Consider the following 18,095-nt stretch of genomic DNA (forward strand, 5'->3'; position numbering starts at 1 on the left):
TGGATAGAAGCAGAGACAAGGTGACTGCGGAGCAGAACGTCAGGACTGGGACTGGGAAGACAGAGCCTGGGAAGACAGAGTCAGAGCCGGCCAGATGGCCTTCACCCTGACAAAGGGGCACAAGGAAATTTATCTAGCACCTTGCATAATACCTACTTTACAAACGTGCAGCCAAGAGTTTGGAAAATAGAAGTCTTGCATTTGGAGCCAGGAAGATGGCTGAGAGGTTAAAAGTACCTGCTACCAAGCCTGACAGGTTGAGTTTGATCTCCAGAACGCAAATAATGGAAGGATAAAGCTGACTCTTATGGTTGTCCTCTGACCTCCACACAGACACAGAGATGGGGGGGAGACAGAGACACAGAGAGACAGAGATGCAGAGAGACACAGAGAGAGACAAAGAGACAGAGAGACAGAGACTAGCAGAAATACAATAAATGCAGTAAAATTTTCATACTGGATTTGCTGGTATTAAAGCAGTCCCTCCATACAGACCCTGTGTAGCGGTGTTATGTTCATGTGGCTCTCAAGAAAAAACAAAATATTGAAGCTGGTGCTGGTTTTTGTGGTTTCTGTGATTAGCCCCAAACCATGGCTAATTCCAAGTACCCCCGGCTTATGAAATTCCTGAAAAATCCATAGTGCTCAGAAACTAGTATAAACTAGTTTTCATAAACTACTACAAACTAGTTTGAACAAACCATTGATACTAGTCTTCCTCTAGTACAAAACAGCAAATGACAGAATTGCCACTTTTAAGTTTAAACAAATATTCATCTTTATATGCCTGGAAAGGTGTTCCAGGGGCATACAGTGGATGCAGTCAGTTTTGCTTCCCGAGTTGAGATTTTTTTTTTAGTTCTGTAGGCAGCAGCCTAGGGTAAGGCTCTCCATGAGAATCCCTGCAGTGTTTGAATCAAGCGTCTTCCAAAGGTTCGTGGTAACCTGGCCACCAGGAAGGCAAAGGGAAGCTAAGTGGACCAGGCTCCTTCAATGCCAGCAGTTCCCCCTTTGTCTGTTTTATTTGCCGTTTTTCAAATGAACTCCATCCCTTAAAGATAAATCTGAGTCAGGTGTAGTGGCGCACACCTTTAATCCCAACGCTCGGGAAGCTAGTCAGAGACTAGTCTGGTTTACATGTGAGTTCAAGGCCAGCCTGTACTACAGAAGACCTTGTTTCCCTGCCCTCCACTGTCAAAATGTTTGAAGACCAGTGTACTTTTGTTGGCCCAGGACTTATACCATGTATAAATAATATCTCATAAGCAGCCTTATGTGTTTTTCTGCAGAATGACGTGGACATTGTAAACTAGTGTCACCGAGGACCGGAGAGGAAAAAGCATGAGACTCATTTTAAGCAACACTAATTGCTGACTGTTTGGATATTTTGTCATTTGCTGAAAGGCCCAGAGCTGCCTGTGAGAGACACAGCACATCCATGAGAGACACAGCACATCCATGAGAAGCTGTCAAGACCGTCTCTCTCAGAGGGATGATGTTTTTACCCTTCGCTAGAGAGGCACAGCCAGCCCCCACCTTGCTCCCTAAGCCTCTTCTCTAAAATTACTCCACAGGTCTCCGAAGCCTTCCTACCATCTCCACACTGATCTGTCCAGGAGCCCAAGTGTTCCTTACGTCTGAAAGTGCAGATATTTCATAAGCATTTAAGTCAGCATACAGACTTTTCTCTAATTACAGCGTAAGCAGTGTAATTTGATTTTATTTGAGATAGGACCTCACTCTGTGTAATCCAGGCAATCCTCGTGTCTCAGCCTCTAGAGTGCTGGGATCACAGGCATGTACATCGCACCCAGCTAAAGACAAAGTTTTAAATTTATGTTTTTGAAAACAGACTGAGAATTAGCCCGAGAAGGTAAAGTGCTTGCCTAGCAGGAATGACACCTGGATTCCACCCCAGCATGGCATAAACTGGGTCTGATGGCACATGCTGCAACCCCAGCACTCAGGATCAAGGCTCAGGCTCACCTTACATACATAGTGAGTTTGGGGCAAAACTGGACTAATAAAACCCTGTGTCAAAAAAGAAAAAAAACTTTGAGGCTGGAGAAAAGGCTTGGCTATTAAGAGCATTTATTCTTGCAGAGGCTCTGGGTTCAATTCCCAGCATCCACAGGGTGGCTCACAACCATCTTTAACTCCCATCCAAGAGATCTGACACTGTCTTCTGACATCTGTAGACACAAAAAGCAAGCAGGCAAAATATTCATATAAATAAGCCTGAAAACATTTTTAAAATTTCACCTTAAATTTATTTAAATCAAAAGTTAAACTTTAAGCTTTTAAAGTTTTACCTAAGATGTAATCCTGTGCTCAGAGAGTAAATATTGAGAGGAGCATCTAGAAGGTGATGCCCGAGTCAGGACAGCATAGTGAGGACTTGACAGAGTCCAAGCCTCCCCTGGTCATTTCCCTCTTCTTACAGACAGGCACCCGATCCATTGGCACTTTCAAAAGGGAAGGAAAGCGCAGACTGCACTTTAAGCCACACACTAAAACATGCCTGTTCCCGGGGTGCCACTGGTTAATGAGCAGAAAGGGAAGAGATGCCCTAGCCCATGCAACAGGTAGATTTATTGGGGGCTGGGTTACCTGATCTTTTGAATACGACAATCTTTCCCACTCAGCACACTGCCCAGCAACTCCATCACGGGGTCCTGGAACTGGTTGTTGTCCAGCCTGGGTAGGGGAGCCATGACAGTGAGTAGTCCTGCAGGCCACAATCAGGGCAGAACCTCCGCCGCCTCACAACCCCACTGTGGCCCTACAGCTTCAGCTCAGACCTATAGACTCATGCACTCATGATGCCCAGAATTCCCTGTGGGGTAACCTGAGGTAACCTGAGGTGGTTCCTGGGATCTGTGTTGTTCCTCTTAAGTGACATCTTGCAGTGTGTTGTCACTGAAGCTCTGTACACCTGTGTAGAATTCTGCTGGCTAGCTTTACTTCTGAGGGTGCCAAAACCACTCTCAGGTCCTGACCTTTTGACATCTTTTCCTATTTGCTTGCTTGGCTCAGAGTATGACTGAGGGTGAAGCTTCTGTCAACTGGCTTACACAGTCTTTGTTTTATACACACACACACACACACACACACACACACACACACACAATCTTGTGATGTAGCCCAGGCTGGCCTGGAACTCAGCAGTCTTTTTACCTCAGCCTCTTGACTGCTGGGATTGCATGTATGAGACACAATGCCTGGTCTCAGAGAGTCTCCTGAGTTTGGTTGTATTTCCATGTTGAAATTCTAACCGTGCTGTCTCAAGCATGTAGCTGCACAGGGATGTAAGGCTCATTGCAGATATTAGCTAAGAGGATATCACACTGACGTAGGGCAGACCTATAATAATCCAGTGTGATAATGGCCTTATAGGAAAAGTGAGTAGACAGAGACACAGGGGCAGATGGTCATTTGACTGAGGAGGATAGGGAGCAGCAAAGACCGATGGCCCACAGGAGCTCCAGAGGCAGGAAGGGCCCTCCTGACATGGTTTCACGGGAGGACTGCCCGTGCCTTGACCTCAGACTGGTGGCTTCTAGAACTAAATCAGTTGCTATGATGGTTTAGCACCCAGCTGTGGAACTCTAGCAATCTCAGCAGGCTACAGGGAAAGGGGCACGATGAAGCAAGGAACCATTCCAAACCTTTCTCCTTTGCCCTTCCTCCCTGCATGGACCCCGTACCCACCTGAGGATCTGACAATAGAGCAGTTGAGGAAGCAGGCTCTGGAGGACACGCTGGCTGAGGCACAGGGAGAAGTCAGCCTCCTGGGAGCAGATATCAGATATCTGCAGGAGGTAGGCCAGAGCAGTGCGGTGTGAAGGGCTGGTCATCTCAGCCAAGGTCCCACTCCGCATGGCCTCCTCCACACTGCGGGCCAGTTCTGTGTGCCGAAGCTCACTCAGGCAGTACAAGACATTGATGGCGCGTGAACAGACTGCAGTGTCAGGATGTAGGAAGCCTTGGAGGACCTCAGCCACCTGGTCTCGGTAGCTCTGATGCTCACCCTGGGCCAACAGGGAGCCGGCCAACAGAGTATTGACCCTTGGGGATAAGAGGCCAGAGAGGAAGCGCAGGAACACATCCAGCCTCCCATCCTTAGCTTGTGTGGCCCGCTGGGCTGCACATCTGAAATGGGCGAGGAAACCCAACCTGGGCCAGGACATGCCACTCTCGGTGAAGAGGTCAAAGATGGCCCTCCTGGATGCACTATAGTAATACGTAGCCGCCACAAATTCTTGCAGAGATAGGTGACTGAAGCAGTAAGCCACCGAGGAGGCCAGGGTCTCTTCCCGCTGCAGGAGGCAGCTGCACAAAGTGCTCTGCAGCAGAGCAAGGTCCACTCCAAACGCCTTCATGTCTTGCTCATAAAACACGTATTTCTTCTTGACCAGCCCATGGAAGGCCAGGCGGCCCAATGTCCCCACCATTTTGCGAGCTCCCTGGGTCACCTGCTCGATCCTAGGACTTACCTTTCCCTTATCCTGCCCCTCCCCACCAAGAGCCATCCTGAAGTACCAAGAGTATAGCTCACACAGGGTCTGAGGCAACGGCAGCTCTCTGTCTTGGACAGCCAGCCTGGTGCGGTATAAGTGACCCAGTGCCAGCCCCATGAGCCTGCAAAAGGCTGGTATGGTGCACATCCGATACAGAGCCCTGTTGGCCTGTACTTGACTCAGAATCTGACCTAAGAGGTTCTGGTCCTCCGGAAATATCTGCTTCAGACACACCTTGATCTCTTCCTCAGTAAGGCCCCGAATCTCAGTCATCCGGTCCACTAGGCCCCCAGGGATCTGACCAGCAGCACTGGGCCGGGAAGTGATCCAGACAGAAATTTCTGGAAAGAGGTTGCCTCGGATGATGTTAGTGATCAGGTGGTCTACCTGGATCTCCTTCTTTGGGTCTGTGCAGGCCATGGTATTGGAGAATTCCAGGGGTGTCTTACACTCATCCAAGCCATCCAGGACCAAGAGGACTCTGTCTGGGGCTGTCACCGCCAGATTAGTTTCCCCAGCGTTTGAGAACATGGAGATGAGTCTGTCTGCAGACAGTTTCTCATAGGTGTTAAGATCGCGAAAGGTTAAGGGCAGAACCCATGAGAAGCCCTTGCCCACTTGTCCTCTGGCCCAGCAACGAACAAAATGCCTCACCAGAGTGGTTTTGCCCACGCCAGCCACTCCAATGGTGAGAGAGACTCGAGGTGGGATGGATACCCGGGACAGAGGCAGGAAGAGCCTGTCCAGGGTGATGGCTCTGGCAGGGCGCCAGACCCCACGTGTGGCCTCCACCTGTGTGAAGTCATGCTCCTTTAGCTGCAGGTCTGTCAGGCCCTCTACCAGCATGAGGCTGGCCAGCCGGTGTGAGGGGCTGCCCAGTTCTGGGTCATTTCCCACCCTGCTTAGCAGGGCCTCACAGTGCTTCCGTAGCCTTGACTCTGCAGGACACAGGACAAGAAGGTAAGGTGCCAAGGCAAGGTGAGAGGGTTCAGGTACCTCCCCTGTTGTCTACCCTCCCTCACCCCCATGGAAGACTTACCATTGCTTTGGGATCCCAGTGGGGGGTCTGGCATTTTGTTATGGGCCTGTAGCAGCTGACTGCCCTTCCCAGCCAACAGTTCCACAAGGGTTTTCACCTGCTCAGCTGGGGAGCCAGCATTGTAGGCCAGGCATGTCTGTCTATCTGTCCACACCTCTTGCTTCCTCATGGAGCCTGTGTTTGCAGCCAGAAGCTGTGAAGACAGAGCCAAGGCTGCACCCTGGGGAAGCTCTGTTGTTCCCTGGTTAGGGAAAATAATCATAAAGATGCAGGGGCCAAGTGAACAGGACTTGGAGTTCTGGACTTGAACTCTAGCTCTGACACCTGCTAGCTAGGTGAGCTGTGTCACTTCACTACACCTAGGTTTCCTCATTTGTGACGCTGTTGGGAGGAGTGAAGTAAGTAGTCTGGGAAGGGGACAGTGCACCAGCCGATCTAATGAGCGTCTGGGAAAAGCAGAGAATGGAAAGAGAGGGTGTGATAAGGTGGAGGGGGGCTGGGGGTGTGGAACAAACGCAGGTAGTGGCCCTGCTCTGCATGACACTATAATGCTGGGTGAGTGGGTGTCACTGCACTATTCAAGTGGGGATGCTAGAGTCACCTGGACTTGTGCAATCATGCTGTGTCAGCTAAGCTAAGAACCCGAGGGTCTTCACTGTAACAAATGCAGCCCCGGATGAGGAGTATGCCCGGCAGGCAGCAGTGCATGGAACCCACTCAGCATTCTTCTGTGAGCCTGAAACTGCTCTAAAAAGGAGTATTTTAATTTAAAAAAAAAAAAAAAAAAAAAAAGGAAAGGAAAGAAGAGGGGAGAAAGCTCTCAGAGCAACAGTGTAACTACTTCACCCAGCTTTCCTGGCCTTCATGGGCAGGGGAGGTTCGGGGCCTCCAGGCAGCACCATTTACTGCTGAGGACAGTGATACAGAGCTGGCAAGAGGTAAAGCCACCCCATCCCACCTGCTCACACTCTTCTGCCACAGCCAGCTGCTTGTTTGAAGCTCTCCTGCAGCCTGTCCCATTTATGTTCCGCTTCACCGGGTACAGGGGCCACAGCAGTCCCTCGGGGACTCGTAGGCAGAGACCAGTCACCCATAGTTTATAGTTCTAGAAAAGAAACACACGAGAGGCGGGTGAGCAAAGGTCACAGTCCGATACTACTGCAGCAGTCCTGTTTAAGACGACCTGGGAATGGTTGTCTTACTACCAACAATCTGGCCAGCACTGGCTGCCCCGGGTTCTCAATGATTAGCTGAAGAGGTGACTGTTGTCACAGACTTCTGGTTTTGAACTTGCACTGGGGATTGGTGTCAGTTTAACTCAGCATGAACATTTTCATAAGTTGCTAAAAGTTCATCAGTAAGAAGGACGACCATTACATACAAAGCCATATTTGGAGAGTTAGTTTAAGTCCAATGAGCTAGACTAACCTGGGAATGTAAGGCTGGCAGAGGATGGACTAACCTGGGAATGTAAGGCTGGCAGAGGATGGCACTATTCTCTCTACACTCCTGTAAGAGCATCTGGCTTTTGCTTTTGCAGTTTTCCAAAGGAGAAAGTGGGTGTGGGGGTGGGGATCAGGGCCGATGCTGTGTACGTGTTTGGATTTGTGCTAATACACAGATCCTTTTATAGCATCGCTGGTAAAACCCTATTTTTTTTCTCAGCTGGAGCTTGGAAAGTAAATGTTTCTTACTTGCATCTAAGCACTTACAAAATAGTTTTGTCATTCTGAAAATTGTTGGTGTAAAAGACAGTCAATTTTTTTATTTCATCACATTTCAGCCAACTAAGCATTTTGTTGGTGTGTCACTCTCCTGTTAGTTTTTTTCAAGCTTTTCAGTAGGAATAATTTCATCTTTTAAAATAAGGGACATATTTTGTTTATGTGTGTGTGTTCGTGCCTACAAGATTTGTGCACATGCATGTGTGTGCCAACAGAGGCCAGAAGAAAGTGTCAGATCTGCTGGAGTTGACATTATAGGTTGTTAAGGCATGTGCTTGGGACCAAATGTTGGTCCTCTGCAAGAATAGCATGTACCCTTGTATGTGCCCTTAACTGCTGAGCCATCTCTCCAGCCCCACATTTCATTTTCTTATTTCTGAACTGTCACTTGCTTTGAACAATGTCCCTGCATTGGTAACTTGTCTGCTTTTCCCTGCACCAGTGCTGGCCAGCAGCCTTTGCTGTGTGTATATCAGGAGTAGCTCTGCATAGAACGGTTGGGTATAATATTTGGGCAGCCTTTGTCTTGTATATATCAGGAGTAGCTCTGTATAGAACGGTTGGGTATAATATTTGAGCAGCCTTCGCTGTGGTTATATCAGGAGTAGCTCTGTATAGAAGTCGAGTATATTTGGGCAGATTTCCAGTTGGTTTTCTTTTACTCATGGGGACAATGTCCCATTCCTATCAGCATTCAGCTACTGTTGCATGATGTTTCCCAAAGCACACTGCATCCCACGCACTCAGCTGAGCTCCATATCTGCATCATTCAGTTTACTTACAATGAAGACCGTCTCTCCCTTTACCTCTTCTATTTCATAGACAGAATACCAAGGTTCGGTAGCTTTCCTAAGGTCACATGGCTGGGAAGCATGGATGCTGATCTAAGATGGAGACCATGGTTTAAAAACTGGATCACTGAGTGTAGTGGTAGATGGCTTTAATCCTGGAAGCTTGGAGGTAGGGGCAGGAGGAATATAAACTTGAGAAGAATCTGGGCTACATAGCTTGAAGTCCTTGCCTTTTAAAAAATGGAAAATGTTTGTTAACTAGAATATATATTTTTTATTCATCTGTTCATTCAACTAGTAAAATTTGGAAGTGTGTGAGTATTTGACAGTGAATGTATAGTATATGTTCACAGGTCTGTGTGATATACACACACAAGAGAGGCCAAAAGAGGATGTCAGGTGTCTTGTATCACATTCTGCATTACTCCACTGACACAAGATCTCTCACTGAACCTGGACAACAGTGGCCCAGAGACCCTCTGTCTCTGTGCTCCACAGTGCTGGAATTATAGATGTACACACAGCACATGGTCTGTGCTAAGGACTTGAACTCAGGTCCTCATGGTTGTTCAGCAAGTGTTTCTGCCCACTGAGCCATCTCCCTAGTCTCTAATCTACAAATATGTTTGCTTGCTTGTTTGTTTATGAGATAGTCTTGTAGCATGGCCCTGGTTGGCCTGGTGTTTGCTTTATAGAGTCTTCCTAGCTCACCCTTCCGAGTGTTAAATTACAGATAAGATTTACCAAGAGATATTTATTGAGGGTCCCTTATAAATGGGCTGTAGACATGGGGACTACGAAAGTGAACAAACTGCACAAAGTATCTTGCGAGTAGGGGGAGGTAGGGGACAATGTTAGTAAAGGGGAAGGGAGAGAAAAAGGTTTCCTAGGCGACCGGTGATGTGCATGCGATCAGCAGCAGGGAGGCAAGAGCTGTGTGTCTGTGTGGTGGGATGGAGAGATGCTTTAGCCACAGAGGCCTTCTCTTAACACAGAAACAGCTGCACACACATGAAGGCTGATAAGGCTGGGAGCTGTCCAAGGAAGAGAACCTCGGTTTGGATCCCCAGCACCCATGTGAAAGCCGGGAATAGTGGTGTGTGCCTGTAAGCCCAGAGATGGAGCAGAAACAGGCAGATCCCTCAGCTCGATGGCCAGCAAAAGTAGCCAAATAGGTTCAGTGTCTCAAAAAAAAATGTGGAAATGGATCAGGAGGACAATGTTCACCTGTGTCCTCCATACCTACATATACAGGCATGTGCACTTGCACACATGTGCATCTCACAGACAAATACACACAGAGACACAGATTAGAAAGATTAGATAGTGAAGAGAAGAGCATTATAGACAGAGGAAATAACTAGACAGACAAAGAAAAAAGGGGCTGGAGGGTTGGCTCGGTGATGAAGAATGCTTGCTGCCCTTCCAGAGGACCTGAGCCCAGTTCTCAGTAACCACACCACGAGCTTACACTGCCTGTGACTCCAGCTGACCTCCGAGGCACATACTCACACAGACATATACACATGAATCAAAAATAAATATTTGTTAAATATATTTATTTTTACATGTGTGGGAGTTTGCCTGCATATGTCTGTATACCATGTATATGCCTGGTGTACACGGAGAGAAGAGAGCTTCTAATGCCCTGGAACTAGACTTACAGACAGCACTGAACCGCCATTTCCACGCTAGGAGCCTGTGGAAGAGCAGCTAGTACTCTTAACTACTGAGCCATTTCTCCAGCCACCAAATAAATCTTTTTTTTTTTTTTTTTTTTTTTTTTTTTTTTTTAATTCAAGCAGCCAGCAGTGGTGGCACACACCTTTAAACTGGGCACTCAGGAGGCAGAGGCAGGCAGATCTCTCAGTTCAAGGCCAGCCTGGTCTACAGAGTGAGTTCCAGGACATTCAGGGCTACACAGAGAAACCTTGTCTCGTAAAAACCAAAACAAAGAAAAATGAAAGAAAGGGGGATAATTCATAGAAATAAGTAGCAGTCTATATAAATCAAGAAGGCAAGCTGCCGAGCCATGAGCCTCCTGTAACTGGCAAATATGAAAGCACACTATGGCCCTGATGAGGATGTGGCCGTATTCAGAATCTGTTTCTTAAGATTTATTTATTTACTTTATGTCTTATGAGTGCTTTTCCTGCATATGTTCACCATGTGTGTGCAGTGCCTGTGGGGGCCAGAAGAAGGTGTCAGGTGCCCTGCAACTGGAGTTATAAATGGATGTGGGTTGATACCATTCGGGAGCTGGGAACAAATCTTGGGTCCTCAGCATGAACAGTAAGTACTCTTAACACCTGAACCGTCTCTCCAGACCAAGCAATCTTAACACATAGGTGGTTGAAGTACAAATTTGTATAAAAAAACAATGGAATGTTTTTTGTAGTGCTGGGGATGGATCCCTTTGTGCATGCTAGGCAAACTCTGCCACTTGATCACACACCCTCTCAACCATTAGAAATCTTGCTTATGACTGGCACCTCATCCAGCCACAGGAGAGCCAGCCCCAGTTCTTGATAGCCACCACAGACAGACCAGACAGACAGACAGACACAATACACACACACACAGAGAGAGAGAGAGAGAAAGAGAGAGAGAGAGAGAGAGAGAGAGAGAGAGAGAGAGAGAGAGAGAGAATAGAGGTAGCCCTACCCCTCAACCAGGGCTACATGGGAGAGAGCTAGCCCTGCTCCTTACCTGGAGGAGGGGAGGCCCAGAGGAGACCTAAGCAGACCAACTCAGCTACCACCCAGGCCCACATCTAGGGCCTTGAGTTGACCCACCCCTACATATAACCTATCTATGAGCTTTGAGAGCATGTGAGGGGGTGGGTCCATAACCAGAGGATCTTCATAACTCTGGGCAACAGCAGGATATCTGAGAGGAGTCCTGGTGAGGGTCCAGCATCAATGGTGTAGCAGAAGCCAGAGGCCTTAAATCAGACCAAGGACTCATTGCAATGAACATTTACAAGTAAAGATGTGTGGACAAAACTGTATACTGTGGGGTACACTGTAGCTCCCAACACCACTATGGCAAAGAATACATGATGGAGAGGCAGGAAAGATGGAGGAGTGGAGTGGTAGAAATATGGCACGGCAACTGGAGCCGGCACCGTGGTGACTGGTGTGAGAGAAGGCTGATAGAGGAGCAGGCATGACCGGAGGGTCAGTGAGTGGGATTTCGTTTTCTTCGTTTTCTTCTTCTTCTTCTTTTTCTTCTTCCTCTTCTTCTTTTCTTTTTGGGGAGAGGTTACAAGGACAGAGGTTGGATATAAAAGGACTGGGAAGTGAGTGGGATTAGAATACATGTGGAATTGCCAAAGTTTAGAGGTCTGTCACAGAATGACAGAGACAGAGCTTGGCCTGCTGGTATAGTGGGCTGTGCAATGCTTCTGGGTCTCGAGTCTTCACTTCCCTGAGAGAGATACAGCTGAGAACTTTTCCTGGTGTCCCTCCAGGTCCCTCCGACTGGCTCGAGCTGAGGCTAAGGCCTGGCTGTCTCTGCTAGGTTATGGCACCACCGTTGCTAACCCAACCCTACTGAACTGGTGTATCCATGAAGTGTTTGTGAGTGGATCAAGCTGCCGCTGCTGACCTGTGACCTGAACTGCCAGTTTCTAGACAACACAGACAGGAATTGCTCCAAAGAACCTTTGTAAACAGGTCCTCTTCCCCCACACCCTTTCTTTTCCACTACCTCTGGTGGGTGGTGGGTTACAAGGGAGGTTAAAGCATTTAAGAACATCATTAAAAATAAGGATAGAAAAAATTAAAATTACACTAAAGAATCAATAACAGACTGTATTTTTTTAAAATGCTATGTGTGGGAATTAATTTTTTTATGTGTGGGTGTGAGTGTTATATGTGTGCATGATAGTAGTCAAGGTTCAACAATTCAGATACACTTTATATAGATAAGTAGTCTTCAAAAACATCAGAAATCCACAGAATAGGACATTTAATATTAATTCATTATTAGAGATCATTTGACTAGAGACATGTCTGCTCCCGACAGTGACCCTTCTTAATTCAAAGAAGAAATTGAGCATCAAAACCTCCATATGGAGTTGCTCCAGTTATGGCAAGGAAGCCATTGGACACAAATCACTCTGTTCATCTACAGACAAAAAATACTGTACAAGAAAGGATACACAATATAGGATAGTGGACAGTTTAGCAACCAAGTTCTTCATAATTCATTTCAAGGTCTGTCAAATGGTTCTGGGCCAGAAGGTTGAATATTGATGTTCCAATGTTTTGAGGAATGAGGAACTGTCCAGGTAGTCAGCTGTCGCTACAGTTTGGTTATATTTTGGAAGCTATGTCTTGTGCTTCCTATATCTTCAGGGAATATTTAATTCATTCTTGGATTTCTGACAGGGTTGAAGACTAATTATAGTCTCATAACCAAACTCAAGTTGTTTAATTAACATTGAGGAAGCTGGTATAGGAAGGATGGTTTTCAGGTGGTAATACAAATTAAAGTCAGAATATAATTCAGATAAAGAATTGTAAACTCTTTAAGTCAGGATAAATAGTAGAATACTTTATCTAATTGACAACTATGATGGACCGAATATAAATTGTATAGCATACTTGGTAATTTACATAACTGTTATGGTTATGCTCAATTTGTACCTGAGAGAAACCCCCCCCCCTTTTTTTTAAATTTGGACAGAAAGGGTGAGATGTTGGGAATTGGTTCTAATGCTTTGTCTTATTTTGGCTCCTAAAAGCCTCGCTTCCAGACCTGAGGGTCCCTGCCCCAGCTGGCTTCCATTGGTAATAAAGAATTGCCATACAGCCAATGGCTGGGCAGAGAGACAGGGCTGGACTTTTAGATTGCACAGGCAAAGGACCAAGAGAGAAGGGAAGAGGAGAATTGCTATGACAGAGGGATCGGATTTAAGACTGCAGGAGAGAAGTGTACATCCAGCAGTGTAGGTGGAAAGGGAATGGATGGAACCTATGGGGGGCTGCCTAGATGGTAACAGGGCAACAAAGATAAAATATAGATTTAAAGAATGTTAAGCCACCAGGCGGTGGTGGCGCACAACTTTAATCCCAGCACTTGAGAGGCAGACACAGGCAGATTTCTGAGTTCGAGGCCAGCCTGGTCTACAGAGTGAGTTCCAGGACAGCCAGGGCTACACAAAGAAACCCTGTCTTAAACAAAACAAAACAAAACAAAACAAAAAAGTGTTAAGCCAGGAGTACCAGAGAAAAGTATGTGCTGGCTGTGGAGAGGTTTAGAAACACCCAGCCATTGAGCTAGTTGTGACATATCACAATTAACTGTGTATGTGTGTGAGAGAGTATCTCTGTGTGTGTGATCCAGAGAGCTCTTGGTGGGTACAGCATGCATGACCCACTGGGAGCCAAAGAAGTTTAATTCTCTGCTACACATGATGTATGTACAGACACGCGAATACAGATGCCTTTGCATGTGCCAGGACATCAGATGTCCTGCTCCATCTCCCTCCGCCTTACTACTTTGTGACAGAGTCTCTCACTGAATCTAGATCTAGGCCAGCCAGCCCAAGCCATCATCCTGTCTCCACCCACCACAGTACAGCCACACTCAGCTCTCTACGTGGGTGTTGGGCATCTGAATTCGTGTTCTTATCAAGTGTTCTTACTGAGTCTTCTCCTTAGCCCCCACTTGTGTGAGTCTATTTTAAATAAATAGTTAGACAGATAGTCAAGGATGCAGCTACAAGAATGCTCACAAAACATTCCCAACAGGAAAAAGTTGAAGCGGTGAAAATGTAAATTTCTTTTCAAGAAGAGATGGATAAAAATAAATTTGGTCCAATTCTATGTTGCAATACTCTGAGGCCATAAGTAAAGTAAGGCCTTCGATGTGTCTAACCAGAGTAATGTATGTAGTGTACGCTTTATTTTGAGATAGGGTCTCATTATATAACTCTGGATGTCTTAGAACTCACTATGTAGTTCAAGCTAACCCCCAGCCCACAGTGACCTGCCTGCCTCTGCCTTACCAATGCTGGATTCAAAGTTCACCACCACACCAGGCTTCATGGTATACTTTTTGTCTTTTAATGTCATAAAGGTTCAAAACACTTTATTGAAGGTATAATTTATACAAAATGTATAATTCTGAGCGTAGTTAAATTAAATGATGATCCCTTTTGTGTGGTGCTAGGAGTTAAACCAGAGTCTCAATTGTGGTAGGCAAGTGATGATGGATCTGCCAGTGAGTGAGCCACAGCTCTGAATCTGCCAGTGAGCTACAGCCCCAGATCCACAATGTGTTTACATGTTTATATTGAAAGATACATGTCTATACTGTATTATAGAATACAGAGGCTGGAGGGATGGCTCAGTGGTTAAGAGTGCTCACTGCTCTTTCAGAAGACCCAAGTTCAGTTCCCAGCACCCACATCAAGTGGCTTACAGCCACTGCAACTCCAACTTCAAGGAATCCATTTCCCTCTCTGGGCCTCTGGGTACACTTGCAAGCACATGTGAATATGTATACAGAGACACATATGTGCACATACATTTAAAAATTAAGTTACTCTAAAAACTTAAAAATAACAATAGAATTATAACAGGATACAATTTTGTCTCTCTACAGGAAAAAGCTAGAAGTACTTGGTAGTGGAACTAAGGAATTATTTTTTTATTATATAAATTTTAATTGGTCGGATCTCACTAGCAAGCGTTCTTCTTATACCTCACTAGCTTATTTACAGAATTATGAAAGTAATACATAGTCATTAAAATATTTAAATAGTACAAAGATAGAGTACAATCCTTACTTCTACTCACTAAGCATAACATATTTTGTTTAATGGTTTAGTTTTTTAAAAATTAGGATGGGGCAGGCAAGGCAGCTTAGAGGGTTCTAAAGTGCTTGCTGCACAAATGTGGCAACCAGAGAACAAAGGAGAGAACTTTGTCCTCTGACCTCCACATGCATGCCGTGATACACACGTGCATGTGTGTGCGCACACACATTAACAATAATGACAACAACAATAACGATAAAGAACTAAAAACTGAGATACAGACACACAGAGACACAGAAGAAAGTATCACAATGAAAAATAAAATATTTGCAGCTATGGTTAGACACAGAACATTCAAAATTGTCTATAAACAAATGATTAGAACTGATGTCTGAGTTTGGCAGGGTTCTGGACCCAGGGTCAGTGCTTGCAAACAGTCCATCTATTTTCCTGTACTAACAACAACCAAATCAAAACTGGTATCATAAAAAATCAAATACTGGGAATGAACTTAGCAAAAAGTTTGCCACCTCTGCACTAAAGACTGTAGAACATCACTGAAGGAGATGAAAAAGATAGATCTAGGATCCCAGCATGTATTTCCACCAAGTCACGGGTTCTAGAATGTTCTTGACAGCCTTACTCAGAATTAGCCAAAGTAGTAAAATCAACCAATACCCATCAACAGTAGTATGGGAAATACAAAAAGGGCACAAACTGCTGACCCAGCATATTATATGGATATCCGCATCTGACCCAGCCTATCATACAGATGTCTGCACAGTTGGCCACAGAAGAATATGCTCTGGGATTCCATTTCCAGGGAACTTTAAATCTGGACAAACCAATCTAAAATGACAAATGTCAAACAGTTTCTCTTGGGCTTGCTTCTGCCTGAGAGGCAGCACAAGAGACCTTTGGGTGCCAGTTTCTACACATTGATCTAAGGGGTGATTAAACACACACAGGGCCATTAGCTCACCTTACTACGTGTAAAGTACATCTTGACTTTTGAAGTTGGCAACTGTGCAAAAATACAAATGTAGTTGGACCAAGTTCAATGTCAGCCTGTCCATGTCAAAGGCCAGGATGCTGGGGGCCCCTGTTGTGCTTTTTAGTAGGGTATTTATTGTCAGGGCATGGATCAGGGCTAGCCATTGCCTTCTGTAATTGGATGCCCACCGGATAATCTCATCACTGCTAGTGAACAAGAGGATGAGGTGACCATGTTTTAAAAGGGCCTAGATCACTGCTTCTTGGCTCTGACCAAGCATTATGTCTGGTGGAGCCTATTCTGTCCCATGCTTCTCTGCCAAGTCCGCAGACCCAGCCTGAGCCTGCTGATTTCCTCCCTTCCAAATACCTGCCTTGCCCCACCTTAGAAACTGGCTTGGCTTAGAAACTGAGGGGGTGCTGCTCATATCTCTGGCCACACACACAGTACCTTGGGTTCTTTGTATAACCTACTCTCTACCCTCATCTCCCTTCTGGGGCCTGACCTAGCACCATAGCAACTATCTAGCTTCTGAGATCACCATCCCAAAGGAAGAAGTAACTTCAGCCCTAGGGATACACCTTGACACTGACCTGGAGTCCCAGCAAATGGGTAGATCTAGCCCTCCCAGCAGGAAGGTAGATACAACCTTTGCAGGAAGGCTAAGGTAAGCCTGGGTTAAGGAAATACTAGCCTGTAGGACAAGGACTGGGAAGAGCCCCAGGGCCTAGAAGCCTGTTCATGGGTGGATACCATAATTAGCACTGCCTGTGTTTAACATTTACTAGGTTTTTCAGCAAGACCTCTTACAGAGGCCTCCCAGGGTTAGCAGTCTCAGAATGACAAGTTTTAACTAACCCCAGGGTGTGGCTATTAGTAGCCCTGGGGGGAGGGGGTACTTGTGGAAGAGCTGGGAGCTGGACCTGGGAGCTGTATGTAGCACTTGCCTTGACCTGTGGGGCAGGTGCTGGAGCTGCGGCTCCACTTACAGGTGGGAACTGAACCCAAGAAGAGGGTCAGCCTGGGAGGGCAGGGTCCCAATGGCATTGTTGCTCACCCGTAACAACCTGCAGTGCATCCTGCTCTGGCCATGCCATCACCAAGAAAAGGGAGCTGGGTCTTCTCCCCTAGAACTTGTCCTGGATCGTCATCCTGGGCACACATGAGTTTCCCACACACTGAGGCATCCAGCCCCAGCGGCTCCCGGCACCCAGGGCTCAGCATTCTGTAGTCTCCTCATGCCCGGCACAGCTCAGGCCTTAAGAGCCTCTGCCCTCCCTACCAGCTAGCTGTTCCTGAGTCCTCCCTCACGCCTGCACTGATGTACTCTGGATGCTTCTTACCTTCCTGCCAATTGTGGCTGCTCCAGGGTGCTAAAGGGCTCCGCCTGCACGCTCCTGGGTACAGCTCTGCTCCCGTGAGCAGGCCATGGTTACGGTTGGATGCCTTAGGTAGTCAGTGGCAGGCCAGCTGAGGCTGAGGCCTTGGTCTGTCCAGAGCTGAGGAAACCTTCTCTGAAGAGATCAGGGGAGTTTACCACACTGATCACGCCAGGGCAAGGAGTGACAGACCCACCACATCCTGCAGTCCCCAGGAGCCCACCCACTGTCACTGCAGCTCGGGCTCCTCAGCTCTTCCTGTCCTCCGCCTCAACCTTCCTTCCTGTCTAGTTTTAAAAGCTAACAGCCTCACTGACAAATCGGTAAGCTGGTTGGCCCCAGGCTCACCTCTTTGGTTCTGTCACATCCCCCAGAGTGGAGAAATGATGTTGGGTCTCCATTCTGGGACTGAGCATCCCCTCAGCATGTGCTCAGGATGGGCACAGTGCCAGAATTGTTGACATGTCACCCTCCATCCTCTGACAACAGACTCTGTCAGTAGGTGGGGGGTGGGGAAGCAAGGGAGCAGGGAGGAAGTCAGCACCTGGGTTTAGGTCACGCTGCAGAGAGACAGCCGATAGAACTGAATGCCTGTACACGTCCAGGGTTTGATACCCTGTGGCCTTCCTCTTATTAGACCACGCCCTTTTCACCCCAGAGGTACTTCTGACCTAGCCCTATCTTATGTCTCCCTGTGAGTCAGTGGATCCTGAAATGCAGCGTGCGTGCAGCTGTTGACAGCAGGAAGGTCACATTCTGTCCCTGAAGATGGGCCTCAGTAGGCGTCCTGCTCTGACAGGGAAGGAAGGCTAAGGACATGGCTGAGAGCGATCAAAACAGAAAAAAAAAAGCTTGCAATAAATGGACTGTTTTGAATGT

The 18,095-nt window shown here is 46.8% G+C and overlaps 1 protein-coding gene across 5 annotated transcripts in view; it reads right to left on the reverse strand.

Annotated features, from left to right (window-relative positions):
• The window catches only part of Nlrc3 (NLR family CARD domain containing 3), a 32,540-nt gene extending 14,921 nt beyond the window's left edge, over positions 1 to 17,619 (reverse strand). For 2 of the 5 annotated variants that reach the window (XR_013111446.1, XM_076937270.1), the window contains exons 1-3: positions 5,560 to 6,281; positions 3,712 to 5,458; positions 2,611 to 2,697 (exon numbers count right to left, since the gene is read on the reverse strand). Coding sequence is in view for 4 of the 5 variants with exons in the window: in XM_076937270.1 (XP_076793385.1) it covers positions 2,611 to 2,697; positions 3,712 to 5,458; positions 5,560 to 5,821 (2,096 nt within the window). In the remaining variant the exon portion in view is untranslated. Of the gene's footprint in view, positions 1 to 2,610; positions 2,698 to 3,711; positions 5,459 to 5,559; positions 6,282 to 6,517; positions 6,665 to 17,180 lie in introns of those variants that run through there. The other 3 variants (XM_076937269.1, XM_076937271.1, XM_034507715.2) reach the window with 3 other exon arrangements.
• Between the last annotated feature and the right edge of the window lie 476 nt (positions 17,620 to 18,095).

This window comes from Arvicanthis niloticus, chromosome 6 (assembly GCF_011762505.2).
Source record: "Arvicanthis niloticus isolate mArvNil1 chromosome 6, mArvNil1.pat.X, whole genome shotgun sequence".
Classification (NCBI taxonomy): Eukaryota; Metazoa; Chordata; class Mammalia; order Rodentia; family Muridae; genus Arvicanthis; species Arvicanthis niloticus.